The following is a 19,589-nucleotide window of genomic DNA, read 5'->3' as shown; positions in this document are numbered from 1 at the left end:
TTAGATCCTGCAAAACTTAACTTCTGATGGAAGCAACCCTGGGGAAAAACTTTTGGAAGATCAGAGCGTTTGCTCCCTTTGAAGGGAGTGGGTGGTGACTTTTCCTCAGCCTCAAAGTCAGGATCTTTTGCGAGAGCAGCGAGGACAAACCTGCACATGGAAGGGTTGGTTCTGTCAACAAATCCATGGAGCAGCTTCTGCCCCATCTCTTGGTTGAAGGAGTCCTGCATCAGGCTGGGATAATTCAGGCATCTTCCTGCCATCCAAGCACTGCTGGTGGTGTCAGGAGTGGAGCTGGAATGCTCATCCAGGGAAATTGGTACTGGAAATTGGTAGAAGAAACGTTTCCTTTCGGTTTCTTCTGAGATGGGCCATGGTTGGTTGGCTGGAAGGAACACAATGGGAACTCTGGATTTTTGTGGAGTAAAATATATGTGGGGCTCTATGACTATTTTTTTTTGGTCAGTTTAGAGTTTCAGAGTAAATGGCGGCAGAAGAGATATTTTGGCAGTTCCCACACCCAAATGTTCAATTCCAATTTTATCTTAATTTTGAACTTATAAAATAACTGGAAGTAATCAAAGAGAACACAGAGAATCAGGGCAGGAATAAAAAAATACGCCACTAGATGCTGTTGTTATGCCAGGAATATTAGCCTGTTAATGTACACTGGTGCTGATCTGTTCATGTCCAGAAATGTGGAATTTCTGTAATACTCAAAACACCCCAAAACAGTTCACAGAGGATGTAACTGCTCCTTCAAGGACCAAGGTCTCATCTCTTACTTAGCATCAAATATCTAGGGCTCCTCCTTTACAGGATTTTATGTGGTTTTTTGGTTTACAGGGATTGGTTTAAGTCAAGTTTTCTGATTTCCTTATTGCCATCCATGCTGGGATGGGCACTCCCTGCTCCTGATTCTCTTCCCTTCAGCAATAACCATGAGGCAAACTCAAAGGAGTTTTTCCTTGGAGGAGGAGCTGAATGTGCTGGATACAACAAATGGAGCTGGCTCTTTCTGGGAAGGCTGTTGGATATTCTGCTTCTGGAGGAAGGGAAAAATTAGGCTGGAGTGCGAGTCAGGCAGCAAGAGGCTCACACAAAAGGGCTGAACCTTTCCCAGTGCTGAACTTTTGGAGGTATTCAGAGCTCAGAGGGCTTCCAGCCTTTTGGGAGAGGTAATGGCAATGAGAGGGAGACTAGGGTACAAAATCCCATATCCATATGTAAAGCTGCCAAGGGAAAAACATGGGATCTTGTCACTCAGAGCTGGCGTGAAGGGAACCTTGCCATCATTCCCGGTCCTGGAGATGTTTTAGCCTCATAAACCTGAGCACCAGACATTCTCAGTAGGATGTGTCTGACTGAGATCAGTCTCAGGGAGCTGCTGGCTGGGAGGGATCATTTCCCTGCAGAAAATTCCCTGCCCATGGGAATTTCTGGCACGGGTTTAGCTGGCTGTCAGCTGCCCGGTGGCGGGAAGGGGGCACGTGGGATGCGTGTCCCAGAAAAGAGATGAGAGGTGCTCCTTCTCCCAGATCTTTGTGTCTTGGCTGCTGCTGGAAGTCACAATGTTTCCCCCTCCTAGACTCCAGCACAGCTGATTTATTCTGCCCAGTGCTCCAGGAGATATCCCAAACACGCCGCCACGGAGCCAAGAGAGAGCAGATCCTGAAACTGGAGCCACAGCTTGAGACTTCAGTAAACAGGATGGGGGAACATGAGGCACAGAGTCCAGCCAGCGTTGGGATCACTGTGAAACAGCCCAACAGAGCAGTGCTCCCAGAAATCCAGCTCCCAGAAATCCCAGCACCTGTGCTTTGTTTCCACCCGTAGCCAAGGGTTTTTCGAGAGTTTTCCTTCATCCTCGCCTACAATTTGACTTTACTTTTAAAGAGCCTGAGCCCAAAGATCGTTTTGAATACCTGATTTAAACCCCCCAAACTGTAGAATTTGGCCAGAACAGGTGGCAGAAGGGCCTTTCCCTGATATCCCCCCGTGCTGGAGCTGAATTTGGGTGTGGATTGAGATGCAGTTGGGAGCTGGACACAGCAACTTTGCATGCCAGGGAGTATCTGTCAGCCAGAAGTGTTCCAGCTTCTGTTCACCCAGGCTTGTGCTTATCTCCACAATTATTTTGCTCTCCCTTTCACTAATTGCTGCTATTCAAAATGTCTCTTGTAAACACCCAGGAGCCAGTCTGAGCTGGGAAGGGCAGGAAGGATCTCTTTGCTTGGCTTCTTGTTTGGCATCTGGAGGAGTGCTTGTGGAAGTCCTAATGCAATGTGTCTCCATGAAATCCATCCTGGTTCTCTCTGGGAAATGGGATCTTGGTGCCAGCACTCCACACTTCCTGGGAGGGTACTGCAAAGACTCAAGAGAATTATTTTAGCTGCATTTCCCTTAAAAAGAGGTTTCTCTGTGACAGTTTCTCTACTAATAAGGTGTCAGTCCCCCTCCCAGGCAGACAAGCTGGAGCTCTGAAGACAATTGAGGAGTGTGGTGGCAAAATCCTCTGGATGGCTGAGTCCTCCTGGTAGGCTGACGGTTGATAAATACCTGGAAATGCTCTGCATCCTCCCTGTTACCTTTATTAATATTAATTTATGCTAAATGAGCACCAGCAACACTAACTGCAGGTACAGTTGAACATTTGTGCAGTTTTCAGAAATAGTGGGAGCAGTGACATTAAACATATGCAGGAATCCCCATAGTTATGAATATTTACAAATATTGATTTTGGCAAGAGCACCTAATTTGGATGTTCTGAGCTCCCTAATGCAGCGTGTGTGTGTCTGTCACGCAGTGCTCCTCAGATCCAGGGATTTCCCTCTGTGAATCACTTTGCAATGAGATTTCAGTGATTGGGAAATACAGTTGGGGAATAAACCCCCTGCCCCAGCTGTGTGTGGTGAACACACAGGGTCTGAGTGGGCAGTGCCTGTTCTAATTTGCCTCTGTTGCTTTAAATGAACCAGAAACTGATGTTTTTCCTGACAGCCCAACAATCCCACCCTGTGCATCCCTGAGAGCATTGTCCAAATGCTCCTGCAGCTCTCTCAGCCTGGGGCTGTGCCCATTCCCTGGGCAGCCTGGGCAGTGCCCATCATCCTCTGAGGGTAGGACCTTTTCCTGATCTCCAGCCTAAATTTTTGTCTTCCCATAACATTCCTGGTAAGTGTGGAGAAAGAAGACACCCGGATGGGTTTTCTTTTTTTTGTTTTCCCAGGCTACAGCAGACACCAACAGTGATTTCTTTTCATTCTTCATGGGTACAATCAGAGACGTGGCTTTATTATTTTATTTTTTTAATCTTTTTTTTTCCTCAACTTTGAAGCCATTTGAAAAACTATATTAAGAATAGGCTTTGTGGAAACTGGGGTCAGAATGAGCAGAGACAATACATCCCTAATGAAACTTCCCTAAACCATCCAGCGACAAATTGGGCTTTTCATTCCCATTTCACTCCAGATGTCAATGAAAGCACAGCTCCTTCTAAAGCAGCCTAATGTATGTAAACCATCGCAGGAAGCAGAGCCTGCAGAGCCTAGGAGACTGCAGATGGAGAGAAAAGGCTCCTGATTCCATAAAAATAACAAAACCTGTTTTACCATATTGTGCATTAAATATTGTTCATTTGCATACTTTCCATGGCGAGGTTCTCAAAGCCCACCATGTGGTGGACTTGTTGGAAGTCGGGAAAGAGACTCTTTCCCCAAATGGAGACGTGTTAGTAGAAGCTGCTGCTTAATTAGAAAACAAAAATAGCTGCTTTCCTCTATTTTTTTTTCCTCCTTTTCTAGTTTTTTTTTTTTTTTTTTTCGCTGTGGATTTTTGGTTGTTTACATATAGTTCAATAGAATTAAGAGGGGAAGCATAGGTGCAGTCACTACAAAATAACTGGATTGCTGGTGTTTTACAACAGCCTGTCTGCTTGGAGCAGGCAGCAGCAGGGATTCCTCCATGGGGAGTTTCCAGCAGATAGCCAGGCAGATTGTAAATACCTCTTAGATTGTGGGGTTTTTTCCATCTTTATATAGAATAGTGTGATTTTATTTGTATTTATTGTGCATCCGTGTCTGTAGCATTGGGCAGTGCAAATGTGCAATGTCACAGTGGTCACAGGGGTCTTTGGATGAGGGAAGAGACGAGAATTTGACTCCATATTTCAGAAGGCTTGATTTATTATTTTATGATATATATTACATTAAAACTATACTAAAAGAATAGAAGAAAAGGTTTTCAAAAGGCTGGCTAAGCTAAGAATAGAAAGGGATGAATCAACAAAGGTTTGTGGCTCAGACAGAGAGAGAGCCAGCTGGGCTGTGATTGGCCATTAATTCCAAACATCTACATGAGACTAATCACAGATGCACTTGTTGCATTTTACAGCAGCAGACAATCATTGTTTACATTTTGCCTTGAAGCCTCTCAGCTTCTCAAGAAGAAAAACTCTTAAAGAAGGATTTTTAATGAAAAGATGTCTGCGACAGTGCAATGCCACAAATTAATCAGAGGAGCCTGGAATATCCAGAGCTGGAAGGGGCTCACGAGGATCATCAAGTCCAAGAAGATCCTCGTTACAAGACACCCAAAGAATCTCAGCTAAAGGGATTAAAAGGAAAATGTGCTCAAGGAGAAGAAAAACCTTTGGGGTGGGAGTGTCATGTACGCAGGAGCTGGCAGGGTTTGGAGAAGGATGGATTGAGATGTTCTTGGAGAGAGCACATTCCCTGTCTCAACAGCCACGGCTTGGACCCTGCCCACAGCAGGGGCTTGGAACGGGCTGATGATCTTTAGGGTCCTTTCCAACCCAAAGCATTCCACAATTCCTCCGTGCTCCTGATCTGCCCCGGGGCTCTGCGGGAGCCGTGGGTGGTATCCGAGCACAGGCCCCCATTAAGCACAGCCCTGGAGAGGCCGGGCCTTTGGGGCTGCAGCCTGCCAGCTCCGATCAATCCCTTGGTTTATGAGCTGCCAACGTAAAGAGTGCGGGGTGGGCGCCGTGCTCCGGAGGCTCCGGAGGCTGTGCTGAGCTCCGGAGGCTCCAGAGGCTCCACAGGGCCCCGCCATTCCCGGCCGGTGGGGCAGGCCCAGGAGCGGCCCATGCCTTGCTGAGCAGGGTGCAGGCCCAACTACACGGTGAGAGATCATCCTTTGGGCTCTGCTTTTGAAGAAAAAGCGGGTTTTACCTCACAGAGATACCTTTGCTCCTCTCCCACAGCTGGGATGTGCTGTTTGTACACCTGCTTTGCCACAGCCTGGCAGGACTCAGGGTGTCCCCTCACACAGCGCATCAAACTGCGGCCCTCAGTCCCATGGGAATCCTCCCTCACCCAGACAGGGAGAACTGCCCTGGAGGAATCCCCTCTGCACCCAAACAGGGTGGAAGAATCCCCTCTGCACCCAAACAGGGCGGAAGAATCCCCCCTGCACCAAACAGGGAGCTCTGAGCTGGGAGAATCCCCTCTGCACCCAAACAGGGAGAACTGCCCTGGGAGAATCCCCTCTGCACCCAAACAGGGACCTCTGGGCTGGGAGAATCCCCCCTCACCCAAATGGGAATCTCTGGGCTGGGAGAATCCCCTCTGCACCCAAACAGGGATGGGGGAATCCTCTCTGCACCCAAACAGGGAGCTCTGCGCTGCAGAATCCCCTCTGCACCCAAATGGGAATCTCTGGGATGGGACAATCCCCTCTGCACCCAAATGGGAATCTCTGGGCTGGGAGAATCCTCTCTCACCCAAACAGGGAGCTCTGCCCTGTGTGAATCCCCTCTGCACCCAAACAGGGAGAACTGCCCTGGAAAAATCCCCTCTGCAACCAAACAGGGAGCTCTGCCCTCGGGGAATCGTCTCTCTCCCAAAAAGGGAGCTCTGCCCTGTGTGAATCCCCTCTGCTCCCCAAATTTCCCTGGAGGTTGGTGAGGACACTGACACCTCCCAGCTTCTGGGACATGGGGAGCCCAGGGGAGATTTGCACTGGGGCAGGAGCGTTTGGTGCTTCCAGTCTTGGTTGTCCCATCTGATGCAAGCTTTGCAAATAATTACCTTAATTAGACATCATGTCTCCTGATTATTCCCATGAATATGGGTGAGTTGAGAGGGCCAGGGAAAATCCTTCCTGGAGAAATTGTTGGGATAATTATTTCTTTGATCTGTTGGAGCAATTATTTTTATCATTAATCATGGAATCTCTGTGTGGCTTGAGTTAGATGGACCATTAAATTCCATCTCGTTCCACCCTCTGCCATGGGCAGGGACACCTTCCACTAACCCAGGTTGCTCCAAGCCCCATCCAGCCTGGCCTGGAACACTTCCAAGGATGGGACAGCCACAATTTCTACAATTTCTCTGTGCAACAAATAATACTGAGGGTGCCCTAGTGGGGTTTTATTTAAAATCAGGTGATGGAGATGAAAGGAGGCCCGTGCTTGTCCTTCATGCCATGAATGGAGCACTGTTACTGTCACCTGCCTGCAGCATCTGCTTTGGCTCTGGGAAGGCCCATGGTGTTAACCTGCTCCTTTTGCCTGTTCCCTTCTCCGCAGCAGCAGCAGGAGATGCTGGCCATGAAGCATCAGCAGGAGCTGCTGGAGCACCAGAGGAAGTTGGAGCAGCACCGGCAGGAGCAGGAGCTGGAGAAGCAGCACCGAGAGCAGAAACTGCAGCAGCTGAAAAACAAAGAGAAGGGGAAAGAGAGTAAGTGGCCAGAGCACCACTGCTTCGGGTGCTGACAGGCAGATGGGGGCATGGAGGAGCCTCAGAAAGCTGGAGGAACCTCCTTGAGGGCACAGGGAATTGAGGGGAAGAGAGAAATGAATTTCTCTGCTTTATCTTCATTTTTGTCTCACTAAATGCCATTTTAGCATTTTTCAAAAGGAAGCGTATCCTCTCTTCCCTTGATTTAACATTTTTTGAAGTATTTTTGGCAGCATTCCTAATGGAGGCAGAATATTAAGCCCATAAAATACACCAGATGCACGCTGCACTCCTTTTCTCTTTCTGCTGCTCTGAATTTCACTCTTTTTAAGACATAGTCGAGTTCACAGCTCTCCCCTTTTTGAAGCGTTCCCATTCATGAGGGGTTTTTTTTTTCAGGAGGTTACAGCTTGTGGGTGCCTTCCCCACTCTGTCATTATGCACTTGAGGAGATCATTGTGGCCTCACAATGTCCCTTATCAGAGATACTCTGGGCTGCTTGTTTGGGCTTTTTCTGCAAGTCAATGGGGGGAAAAAAATACCTCCAAACACCAAAATACCAAGTTGTGCCATCAACTCCTCAGGTCTGGTTTCAGATGGGAGAAGTAGTGGAAGGAAGATGGGATGCTGGCTGGGAACTGGGAATAAGATAAAACTCCAGGAATTTTTTCAGTAAGATAAAACTAGGGTCTGGGAGACCTTTTTAAGTGCTAGAAAGACCAGAGGTTCAGAATCCCTAAGCATTTCCACTTCCCCCTGCTGCTCCCATCAGCTGTTGCTGTTTGATCCAGGTTTTGCTGGGCCTCTCCTCAAAACCAATACCTGGCCATTCTCATTAATCTGGAAAGAAATTAAAATGCCTGAATCTCTGGAAAATGGAAGCAAAGCATCTTTTGGGTGAAACACAGAGGTGTAGAGGAAAAAAATCCCAGAATTTGGGGATGTTAAGTTGAAGATCCTGTTCCCATGACTACAGTTTTATTTTTAAGTTACTTTTTATTTGAGAAGTTCTGTGGTGTAGAATCATTATCGCACCTCAGTGCTTAAGGACACTTAAGTTATTTTTCTCACATCACAAAATTTGGCAAAGAGAAGCTAAAATTGTCCTGATCTGAAATATGAAGAGAATGTGAGAGAGGTGGAGTTTGTTCTGCTTCCTTGTTAATATCTCTGCTCTGGAGCCAGGCTGGGAGAGCTGGGGGTGCTCACCTGGAGAGGAGAAGGCTCCAGGGAGAGCTCAGAGCCTGAAGGGGCTCCAGGAGAGCTGGAGAGGGACTGGGGACAAGGGATGGAGGGACAGGACACAGGGAATGGCTCCCACTGCCAGAGGGCAGGGCTGGATGGGATATTGGGGATTAGGAAATGTTCCCTGGCAGGGTGGGCAGGCCCTGGCACTGCCCAGAGCAGCTGTGGCTGCCCCTGGATCCCTGGCAGAGCCCAAGGCCAGGCTGGATGAAGCCTGGAGCACCTTGGGACAGTGGAAGGTGTCCCTGCCCATGGCACAGAGTTGAAATTAGATGATCCTTGGGATTCCTCCCACCCCAAAGCTCCCTGAGGTTCTATGATGTCTTTCAGCTTCCAGTAAAGGAGGTAAACCTTACACTCCAAAAGTATTGAACTTCAAGTCTTCTAAGTAGCATGTTTATGGCAGCGTGACAGAACACAGCCAGGTTTGAGTGTTCTAAGGATGCTAATGGATCAAGGATGACACATTTTGGAGGGAGAAGGCTTTCAAGCATGGATTTGTCACCCCTTCTGCTACTCAGGAATTTATCTGCAGCTCTTCGCTTGAACTTTCCACCGAACTGGTGTTGTGGAGCTGGTGAGAAATGCAGCGCTCCAAAAAAAGGGAATTTTCTCGCTTTGGTGTTTGAACCATTTTACAGCTCCAGGCAGAGCCTTGTGGGAATGCTGCAGCTCCTTGCTCTTGGACAGAGCCCAGGAATTGTTTTCCCAGCATGTCAAACATCACCTCATCATTGACCAGGGCGCAGGACACGAGAACATGGCAGGGTGATCTTTTAGTTCTTGTTCCTAGCAGAGCCAGCAGCTTCCCTGGCCTTTCCCTTTCCTCCCAGCCCAGATATTTTCCGTTGGAGCTCCTGCCTCACGCCACGGTGGGGATGAAGCATCATTTTCCACGTGTCCCCTCGCCAAACTTGGGATGCCTTGCTCCGTCAGGAGCTCTGCCTGGGAGTCTGGGCTGTCGAGCCGATGATCACCGGGATCCATCATGGCAGGGGAACAGCCTGCTCTCCATTGTGCAGGAAATCATGATTAGGGATTACACAGTTGACATTTTAGCTCTGCACAATGACCGACTCCCTTTCTTTAAGGTTTTTTTTTAACGTTAGGTTTTCTAGCTGAAGCCAGAGATCCGCGCGCTTGTAAATGAAGCGAAATGTTACGGCGGTGGTGGTGGTGTGCACAGAGATTGGGAACAAAGAGGTCCCTGTTTACAGGGGTTTTCAAGACAAAACCTACACATGAGCCACTGGGCTCATTCCCCTTCTGCTTTTAGATGTGACATTTAACAACTTGAGGGTGCACAAGACCCCTTTTCTTAAATAACTGTGGTTCAAAGAGAGCTGGGATACCCCGGACAAGTGCTTTATTCTGAGTGTGCTTCTCTGCAAGTGTAATATCCTCTTCTGGTGAAATAAACCCAATTTCATCTGTGTTTTCAAACATAACTTGTGAATCTATGCCAAGCTAAAGGGATAAAAAAGGAGAGCTCCTTACTGGAGGCACTTTGTTCTTCTCTCTTTGAAAGCAAAGTTCTTGTTTTTTTGGACTGGAAATGAAAGATTTTATTTGGGATCTATTTTAGAAATTTAAAATGCCTTCAAATACACGAATTGATTTAACAACCTTTTTTAAATGTTTGTTTTGTAATTGCAGGTGCAGTGGCAAGCACAGAAGTGAAGATGAAGTTGCAGGAATTTGTGTTGAACAAGAAGAAGGCTCTGGCCCACCGGAATCTCAACCACTGCATATCCAGCGACCCTCGCTTCTGGTACGGGTAAGTGGTGCTGGGCTCTCTGCAGGGCTCAGCCAGTGCCACCTTTGTCCCCAGTTCCCTGAGGGAATGCACCTGATGTGCTTGTGGGATGAGCAAGAGCAGTGGCAGGATCCCTGTGCATTCCCAAAATGCCTTTTCCCAGAGGGTTTTCCAGAGGTGTGAGTGGTTTTCGTGTCTGGTGTCACAATGCTCTGTGTGTAGAGAGAGGTCTCTGTGTCATCTGTAATCCATAATTATTCAAACTCACAAGTTCTACAGTCAGAGATCAGCTTTTATAAATCCTACAGCTTTTCACCCAGGATTTGATCCCACCTTCTGTTATAAAACTTGAACTTTAGTCAAATGAGAAATAGTTTTTTATGTTCAGGAGCTGGAATCTGATGATCCTTGTGGGTCCCTTCCAACTCAGGATTTTCTATGATTCAGTGAATTCCTGCAGCTCATACTTAAGCCTTGCATTCTAAAACTTTTAACACTTACTGCTATTCTTAAGCTCTCAGACTTGGAAGTTTTGTTTACTTTCTTACTGGAAACACCCAGTGGATCCAATCTGTATTTCTAATTACAACTGCCCCAGCATCTCTGTTTTCAACTGCAGGTCTCCAGTTTCAGTTTCAGAAATCAACTTTTTCATTGTACTAAAGATAGTTAGAAATTTGATGTGATGTAGAAGTTTCTTCTGCTATGATTTTGTCATTGTCTTTATTAAATAAAAAGCCAAAGTGCTTTGGATGTTTGCTTTAGTGACCTCAAAATTCATGAAATTTTGAGTTACAAAAGTAATTTCATTTTGCCATGAAATTAATGTTCAAGCTGAAGTACTGACAGTGTTTTAAGTCTTAAGAAATGAACGTGTGTAGAGGGAGGATGAGGTCATAGCCAGAAGATGTTTCCAAATTCCAGAAACTGAGCTGCAATGAAATTTGAAAGCTATCCCAGCTTTGAGCCAGGACAGAAATGCTGATGTGGAGTTGGCAGAAGAATTCAGATGTTATTGGAGGCAAAGTGAGATTGAGCAGCTTTAATACATCTCTGAAAATCTAATCTGAGACTTGGGGATTTCATTAAAGGTGGTTGAAGACTCTGAGCCTCCATTTCTTTAAGGGATGGTTAAAATAACAGTTAATGCAGGAGTGGTGCAAGGTCAGTTAGAATTCAGGGTGCCCAGAGCAGCTGTGGCTGCCTCTGGATCCCTGGAAGTGTCCCAGGCCGGGCTGGATGGGGCTTGGAGCAGCCTGGGACAGTGGAAGGTGTCCCTGCCATGGCAGGGGGAGGAATGAGCTGAGCTTTAAATCCCTTCCCATCCAGACCATGCTGGGATTCTCTGTGATGCAAGGCCAGGGCTGCTGCAGGTTTTTAGCCACGTCGTGTTCGGGTTTCAGGATGTCGCCTCAGCTGGGGCTGAGAACTTTCTGAGCACCAAAGTGTGGTTTGGGTTTGTTGTGGCACTCAGGCATCCTAACAGCCCTTCCCTCTGATGCTCCAGGGATGCCAACAGGCAGAGACAACACAAACCTTTGCACAAATATTTCAGGTCACGCCATCCCCTCATTTTCCATCTGCTCTGTGGCGGGGTGAGGATTGTTATTCTGGATTCTAACCCAAGATGGACAAAGCCTTGGGGCCTCACAGCTCTTTCTCAGTGCTGAATTGTCCTGCTGAGCCCTCAAGGAGGGCAGATGGCAGCAGCACAGGATTTTTTTAAATGCATCCTTCACTTGTTCAGGCAGAAGTTGAGGATTTTTTTCCTTTCCATTCCATTAAAAAAATAATATATATATTTTTTTTTTCAAAAGGAGAACCAACCTTTAAATTCCTGCCATATTAGTATTTATTTATATGGCATCTCATAGGTTACCAGCTGAGCTCTGGAGGCCCTCCTGTCCCCACATAGCTGTGCTGTGATGCAGTTGGGTGGTGGCTGGGTTGAGCACACACGAGCAGGGCTCACAGGAGATCCACTCCATGCTCCCACTGTGAGCAGGCCAGGCCATTAAGTGCTAACAGATGCTGGGAGAGCCTCTCGAAGCAGCAAGCCTGCTTTTAAGCACTTCCCTTGCTCTTATTAAGGTTTTTGAATTCCTTTTTGGTTTTTTTTATTAAAAATGGAAAGCATTGCTTTAGGAAAAAAAAGTCTCTTAAGGGTATTGAGCACCGTGATGGTCTGATGTCAGTGGCTGGGACAGGAAAAATGTTCTGCTGGCATGGAATCACAGAGATGCTAGAGCTGCAAGAGACCTCTAGGATGATGTCCCAGCCCTGGAAATGCTCAAGGCCGAGTTGGACAGGGCTTGGAGCAACCTGGGATGGTGGAAAGGGGTGAACAAGGTGGTGTTTAACCTCTGTCCCAGCCCAAACCACTCTGGGATTTTGTGACAGGCTGCAGCAGAGGAGGTTCTTGGGAACTGCACTGTCAGAGTGTCCCTCCCCTGGATTCTGAACCAACTGGGCAGCCTGGCTCCCAGGAGTTTCTGCTCTCTGTGATGTCCCTGGGAAGCTGTCAGCAGTGCTTGTGCCAGCAGCCATGGAAGGGAGTTCAACTGAGTGTTTGCATGGTGAGCAGGTAGAGAGACACAATTACACTTTAAATTGCACATTAAGTTCTACATTGAATGATCCCAACATCCACAGGTGTGAACACAAAACATTCCAGCCCAGGTACACATGTCTGGATGTGTATTCAGTGCACCTTGCTGGACATGACTGAAGGATGAAATATCAAATCATGGAATGGTTAAGGTTGGAAAAGACTTCCAAGATCATCACTCCAACCCTTCTGTCTGTGCACGTGGGTGTTTGAAGGAGCTCAGGGAGCAGAGGATGCCTTGGATGAAGGGATGTGCTTTCAGGAATGTCTGCAGGCTCCACGCAGTGTCCAATTTCCTCTCCTCCCAGAGCTCTGACATTCCTGAAGGGGCATGCAGAGCAGTGCATGCTGCTGGGAGCAGCGTCAGAGCCCAGTCCTGGAGCCAGGGAATGTGTTCCTGTTTGCAGAGCTCAATATCTGTCATTCAGCAGCCCTGGAGCACATCTAAACAGGCCCTTTGAATTCCTGCACATTGCCTGACAAAGGGATGAAAATAGCTTCAATGTACTCGATTGTGCTGCTTAGGTCATAATTAAAAAAAAAAAAAAAAAAAAAAAAAAAAAAAAAAAAAAAGAAAAGGGAGAAAAAAAAAAAATCTGTTGCTCATATAGAGCCAAAAATGTCATTTTTGATGTCATTGATGGGGCTCAAGGCTCTCAGATCACAGCACCCAGGATTCCTGGGAGTGAAACATCATTCCTGGGAGTGCTGCCTTCCCATGGAATGAGCAGATCCTGGCAGGAAAAGCCACATCTCTTCCCAGGAGGGATTATTTTTTTTTTCAGTTTGTCTCTGTTTTGATTGCAGGTGAAGATTGAAGTGTGCGTGGGGGCATTCAGGGGTGGGGATGTGGCACAGCATGGGGTGGGTGTGGGAAACACAGCCCTGCAAGAGCCCCAGAAATCATTCTTCTTTCTGTGCAGAGAAATCTGGATAATGAAGAGGGAGGGTTGGGAAACCACAGTCATTCATACTTCCATAGAATCCCAGAATGGTTTGGGCTGAAGGGACCCTAAAGCCCATCCCATTCCACCCTCTGCCATGGGCAGGGACACCTCCCACTGGAAGGTCTGTGGGAGTAGAAAATGTTGATGTTCAAATAAAATTTGCAGAAAGTTTCTTAATTATGTAGAAAATTCAACGTATTTTCCTAGTATTTTATTAGCCCCTTATTTTTTGAAGGCTTTAACTTGCAGTGGAATTGATGCTCTGATCTCAGCAGCCAAGTTCTGAGTTGAGCTTGCAGTCAAGGGATTAGTACTGCTCTAGAAATGGTGTGAATTTGTGCAATTTCCAGCTGGGAATGGTTCATTTAGGTTCCTTGAAGAACCTTTTGCAGGAGAATATTTTCAGCTTGGTTTTTAGGCAGTACAAAATTTCAAATATTCCCTTTTTTTTTTTTTTTTTACAAAATGCTTGCTCTCCACTGTCCTAAATCCTTTAGTATTTCGAAGAAATAGGGGGTTTAAATTCTGTTTCATTTAAAATAAAGTTGTGAGAGCCCAGTGAGTGTCACCTGCATGGCTAAATCAGATGGAGCTGCTCTGCTGGCTGTAGCCTTCTCCCAGGCTGGTGGAGCTCCTGAGAAACAGCAAAGCTGGGCACAAGTCATTAAGCAGGAAAGATGCAGCCAACAAACTGGTAGGAGGCTGAGAAAACTCATTCATTATTTAATATCCTCAGCAAACAGACTGTAATTTACTTCCAGCAGCCTGCTCAAACAAAGCCATAAATTATCATCTTGGGGAAGTTGAGCTGGAAAGGTGCTGAGTGCTTTGGCCCTGTCTCTGCTGAGCTCCTGGGATGGGAGGACAGGCAGGAAGAAGGGCAGGGGGCCACCTGTGTGCCACAGCTTCAGCCTTGGGCTCTCTCTGCTGAGCTGGGGGCTTATTCTGGGGAGGGAAGTGCTCAGTTTGAGGTCTCACCTGTGCTGAGATTCAGGAAGATGACTTAGCAAAACCAAGATACAGAATTAACCATCTTAGAATTTATACTTGTGGTATGAGCTGAGCCAAGGTGGAGTCTTACACTGAAAACTAAGTGAATTGCCTTCCTGTGTATTGGATTTTAGTGGGGTTTTGTGTAGGAGTGCCCAGGAGGAGAAGGGCAGGCTTTGGGGATGGTACTTTTGACTGTGCCCTTCCTGGAGGACTCCAAAAGCTGAGCTTAGAAAGCTGGATTTGCTGAAGGACAGGGCATCCTCTCCTCTCTGCTCCTGGGAAATGGAAGAGCTTACAGGCTGCCCTGGGGGGTTCACAGCTTTGCCTTTTCCCCTCTTTCCCGCTCCCTGAGGTGTCAGGCTGCTCCTCTCTGTGTCACTGGTGTAAAGCTTGTCCCTTCTTCTCTTTCCTCCTGTGCAGGAAGACCCAGCACAGCTCTCTGGACCAGAGCTCCCCACCCCAAAGCGGCGTCTCCGGCACCTACAACCACCCAGTCCTGGGCATGTACGATTCCAAAGACGACTTCCCACTCAGAAAAACAGGTAGGGCTGCCCTTCCCTGGCCACCCTGCCCGTCCCTGCCTCATGCTCAGCCCTCTGATCTGATCTTGCTGAAAAAGGGATGCTGCCAAAAGCTGGATTCCAGGCTGTGCTTTGTTTCCCTCTCCATCTGCTCCCCCTTCACCTGTCTCTGTGCTCCCAGTGTTCCAGGGAGCCTGGGGCTGCTCCGGGGTGTGTGAGAGCTGTGTGTCAAAGTTTGGGAGATGTTTTCTGTCTTGGTTTGGAAAGACAGGAGTCTGCTAAGGAAGGCAGGAGCCTCCACTGAAATGGAGAATGTAAACCCTCCCCACCCCTCTGAATTGCTGTAAATTTTAAATTAAGGGGCTCTCAGGCAAAAATATGGGAGCAGGAAAGAACAGTTCTTTAATAGGGAAAAGAAAAAGAAAAGGATAAAATAAACAATGCAGTGCACCAGAACAACAGTGACAGAGTCAGAACCCAGCCTGACACCCTGTGGGTCAGGCTGTTGGTGGCAGTCCCATTGGAAATGTGGCTGCAGCCCTCCTGCAGTGTCAGGGGTGGTTCTGTTGGAGCAGGGGGATCTGTAGAGAAGGATGTATTCTTCCTCTGAAGATCCAGTGGAAGGAGAGGCAGCTGCTGTTCCTCTGGGAATCCCGTGGAGAAAGCCGTGCTGGTGTCTCAAACACCTCTGGATTATATCTGGGTAGCAATGCTTGGCTCCTCCCTCTGGGCTCACATCTCCAAATGGGATGTTCTAGTTCTTATCAGCCATGCAGTGACATTCAATAGTCTGTTATCAGCAATGTCCCCTCCCAGGGAGGTGTGAATGTGGTCACTCAGAGAGAGAGATAAAGCAAACTGCCCACTTGACAAAGGTGATCTGCCATACAGATGGGAATGGAAAACATCTTGCATGGCAATCTTCAACATTTTCCCAAACCCAAAGCTCTCACAGAGATTTGTGTGTCCCCAGCCCAAGTGTGTTTGCTGAGTGAGAAAAGTACTGAGAAAAAGTTCATTTCTTGGGGGGATTTGCATTTTATGTGTGAGTTTGTACCTGAGGTAAATAAGGGAATTTGTGCCAGGGCGAGCACCGGGGCTTCCTGCGAGGGTTTGGTTCACACCTAGACAGCTCTCTTTCAGTCTGGCTTCTCCCTGCACGGTGGCTGAGCAGGTCAGTTACTCCTCAAGCCTGTATTATGTAAACCAGGTTGTTTGGCTTGGCCGTGCTCCTCAGCTCCCTAGCACATGCCTGAGCCAGCACAGCCTGGGCTCCCAACCCAGCCAGTTCAGGGCTGCTGCCTTCGGGGAACAGCTCTGCCCCATTCAGGGAGCTCTTCTGCTCACTGGCCCTGCTGGGAATCACTGCAGGACAGCAAAAAAGGCTTCTCTGGAAAGATCACACAATCATTAAGGTTGGAGAAGATCCAAAGATCACCTTCAACCAGCACTGCCGAGGCCACCTCTAACCCATGGCCCCAAGTGCCACATTCATGGGTTTTTTTAAACAATTCCAGTGATGGTGATTGACCACTGCCCTGGACAGCCTGTTCCAATGCCTGACCAGCCTTTCAGTGATGAAGTTTTCCCCTTTTGGAAATGTCTCACTAGGAACTGTAGCACCTGCCCTGCTGGATGGAGTCCCATCTGTGCAGTTGTCTCTGTTCCCCCTTGGGTTGGTTGCTTGATGAGTAACAAGCACTTCAGCTGCACAAGAACCCAGTCAAAAATTGGCTGTAATACATGGGTTTTCCCCAGGAAAGGTGTCCCTGTGGCTTTGGGGATGGTACTTCTGACTGTGCCCTTCCTGGAGGACTCCAAAAGCCAAGCTTAGAAAACTGGGTTTGCTGAAGGACAGGGCATCCTCTCCTCTCTGCTCCTGGGAAATGGAAGAGCTTGCAGGCTGCCCTGGGGATTCACACAGGGAAACATCCCTTGGCACCAAACCTATCACTTAGGGCCTGTGGGCAGCCTGATTCCAAGAGATTTTTAGCTCTTTCCTATGCCTTGTGGTGCCAGGTGATCCCTTCCCACCCTGTTAGCATTACCACAGCAGAAATGGGCTTTGACACGCTCCCAGACCTGCCTGGCTCGTCACCTCAGGGCACCCTGTCAGATTGGCTTTGAGCAGCAGTCACCCTTCTTGCTCCCAGTGTCCTGGAAGGGAATTCCTGCAGGAGAAGGAAGACATCTGCACATCTCACCCACCCTGTGCTGCTTCCCAAACTGGGATCTGTCTCACCAAAGCTCCTGCTGGGTGAGCTCCTGCTGTCAGACAGGGGGAATTAAGGATGATGAATGGAGCTAATCACATTATTAAGGAGTGCAAGCTACCAGACCCATTGTTGTTTTCCAGCCAGGAGGATGTTCAGCTGATTTTAGTTTGCCAGAACGCTGGTGCTTGTTCTTTTTGGGCACCAGCACATCAATCTCCTGGGCACTGGTCTGGGATACAAATGAGTTCACTTTTGTGAGGTTCAGGGGAGAATTTTATTTTCTTTTTTTCATTGTTTTCTTTTATTTTCCTTTCAACACAACAGCACGTCAGGCTCTGGCACAGCAATATCCTGCAGAATTCCCAGTGCCAAGAATGTTAAGTTGCTTGGAGAAGAAAGGCTCCTGAACAGTCTGGTGTAAACAAAAGGCAGGGAAGGCTGGAGCCCATCCTAAATAAAGTTCTTTATTACGGGTGAGCTTTTCAGATTTTTGGCACCAGGCAAGGCTCTGGCTTTGTGTTGGTAATTTAAAACCGCCATATCGTGTAGTCCAATTTTATTAAATTTGATTAAATATTTGCAGCTCAAATAACAGAACCCATCACAATACAGCTCTGATTACCAGGGCTGGAATCCAACCAGCACCATTGCTGGGGAGAGGGCGGCTTAGGGGGTGGTGGGAAGGCAGTTGGAATTATCATTTCTTACAGTCTGCAGAGCTGGGAGCGTGTCCTGCAGGTTGAGACATTTTTGGGAAGAATAAATATTCACCATCCCTGGAAGTGGTCCAGGCCAGGTTGAACAGGGCTTGGAGCACCCTGGGATAGAGGAAGGTGTCCCTGCCCATGGCAAGAGTTGGAACAAGGCGAACTTTAAGGTCCCTCCAACCCAAACAATTCCATGATTGCATCAAATGTACCATTTTCCTGCATTTTAGCAACACTCTGTGTCTTTAATCTTATTTCAAGCATCCTGATAATCACAGGTTATGGGAGAAGGAGGAAGTGCAGGAAAGATATCTTCAGAGTGCTTGAAAGCCTTCAGCAGGGGGAACAGTCAGCTCCTGCAGCGTGCTCCTGATGCCTCCCATGCCCTGAAATCCAGCTCTCTCTGGTTTGTTTTCCTAAATTATGCTCCAGTTTCTTGGCTGTTTGGTTTCAGCGTGAAATTGTTTTCCTGGTGCAGTTACTAATTGCTTGAATCCTGTTCTTAGCCTGGCTGGGGGATTGATTTCACTCTGCTCCCTCTCTCCAAGCACTTTGGGGCTCTTCCTTTTTTTTCACTGATCTAAGATCAGTTTGGTTGGAGCTGCTCCTGCCTTTGCTGTTAAATACCTGGATTAGCACAAGGATTCTTATTTCCCCTTCTGGGGAGTTTATTTTGTTCTGTGTAGGATTTAATGTCAGAGTTTTATTGACGGTTTTTGAGAGGGGAAATTCTAAGTGACCTCAGATCAAGGTTGGTGTCTCCCAGACATAATAACATTCATTATGTGCTGCACTGGGATCCTCTGAGGAGAATCTCTGGAGAATCCTGATGGAGTGATTTTAGACTCTGGGTTGGGACAGCCTGTTTTGATAACCCCAAGAGCTGTTTGTCAACACCTTTCTTGGAGCTGCTGAAGTGGGTTTTAGCAGAGCTTTTCAGTTTTGCATTTCCAAGGAATCCTGTCCTCGTTTTCTCCCCGGGAACGAGGTTGTTGATGGCATTCCCTGCTTTCTGAAATTTGAGCAGTGGATGTATTAGGACATGCTGTTGCTTAGAAAGCTGACACCACCACCATCATGAAGATTTAAAGGGAATTATTTCACTTCTTAACGTGCTTTTCCTCTTGGACTTGATGATCTTAGAGGGCTTTTCCAACCTAAATGATTCTGTGACTCCATGGTTCTTTTTCCATGCAAAGGAGAGGAGCCTGAGAGAGGAAAGCATGCAGCATCCTGTGAGGTTGTTGGTATTGCAGGAAACTGGAGTTGTTTGGGTATTATTTGCAGCTAAGCAGGTGAAATTGGTGTGAACTTGTTGCATTTAGAGAGAAATGAAAGGGAAAATGAAAGGATTTGTCAACAATTTTAATGCTGCGTTTGTCGAGGAAAGCATAATGTCCCTCTGAACTGGTTCTGATTATTGGAGTGTTTGGAGTGGTTTGTTTTAGGACAAAAGGTTGTTTGGAAGAAAATAGACTTGTCAGAAACCCTGGTGTAATGTGGGAGTATAATGAGAGGAAATCTTGGAGCTCTGTGTGGCATGGAGTGTCACTGCAGTTCGAGAGCATCTCTGCCTTCCCACCCACATTGTCCTTGCAGCCAGCATGGGAGCCTGGCTTCCCACACACTGAGAGGAGGCCCTGAGCCCTGGAGAAATCCCTGCTGGAAATACCCTGTGCTGCTCCAAGGGGAAGATGTCAGTCTGTCTGATCCAGAAATAACACTTAGCTTGGGTATTGGGGAAGATTTCTGGCCTGGGAAGGTGCTCAGGCATGGAACAGGCTGCACAGGGCAGGGGTGGGATCACCATCCCTGGAAGTGTTCACAAAATGGGATGTGGCACTGGGGGACAGGGTTTGGAGGATGATGGATTGATGGCTGCACTTGGTCATCTC

General features: G+C 47.5%; 1 protein-coding gene across 5 annotated transcripts in view; it reads left to right on the top strand.

The window, feature by feature from the left end:
* HDAC4 (histone deacetylase 4) overlaps positions 1-19,589 on the top strand; it is a 181,566-nt gene that overhangs the window by 102,283 nt on the left and 59,694 nt on the right. For 3 of the 5 annotated variants that reach the window (XM_058027486.1, XM_058027483.1, XM_058027484.1), the window contains exons 5-7: positions 6,551-6,701; positions 9,603-9,723; positions 14,671-14,792. In XM_058027486.1, the coding sequence (XP_057883469.1) occupies positions 6,551-6,701; positions 9,603-9,723; positions 14,671-14,792 (394 nt within the window). The remainder of the gene's footprint in view (positions 1-6,550; positions 6,702-9,602; positions 9,724-14,670; positions 14,793-19,589) is intronic. The other 2 variants (XM_058027487.1, XM_058027485.1) reach the window with 1 other exon arrangement.

Source organism: Melospiza georgiana, chromosome 7 (assembly GCF_028018845.1).
Source record: "Melospiza georgiana isolate bMelGeo1 chromosome 7, bMelGeo1.pri, whole genome shotgun sequence".
In the NCBI taxonomy this organism is placed as follows: domain Eukaryota; kingdom Metazoa; phylum Chordata; class Aves; order Passeriformes; family Passerellidae; genus Melospiza; species Melospiza georgiana.
Note: the sequence above shows the minus strand (reverse complement) of the source record. Positions and strands in the feature narration are given on the sequence as shown.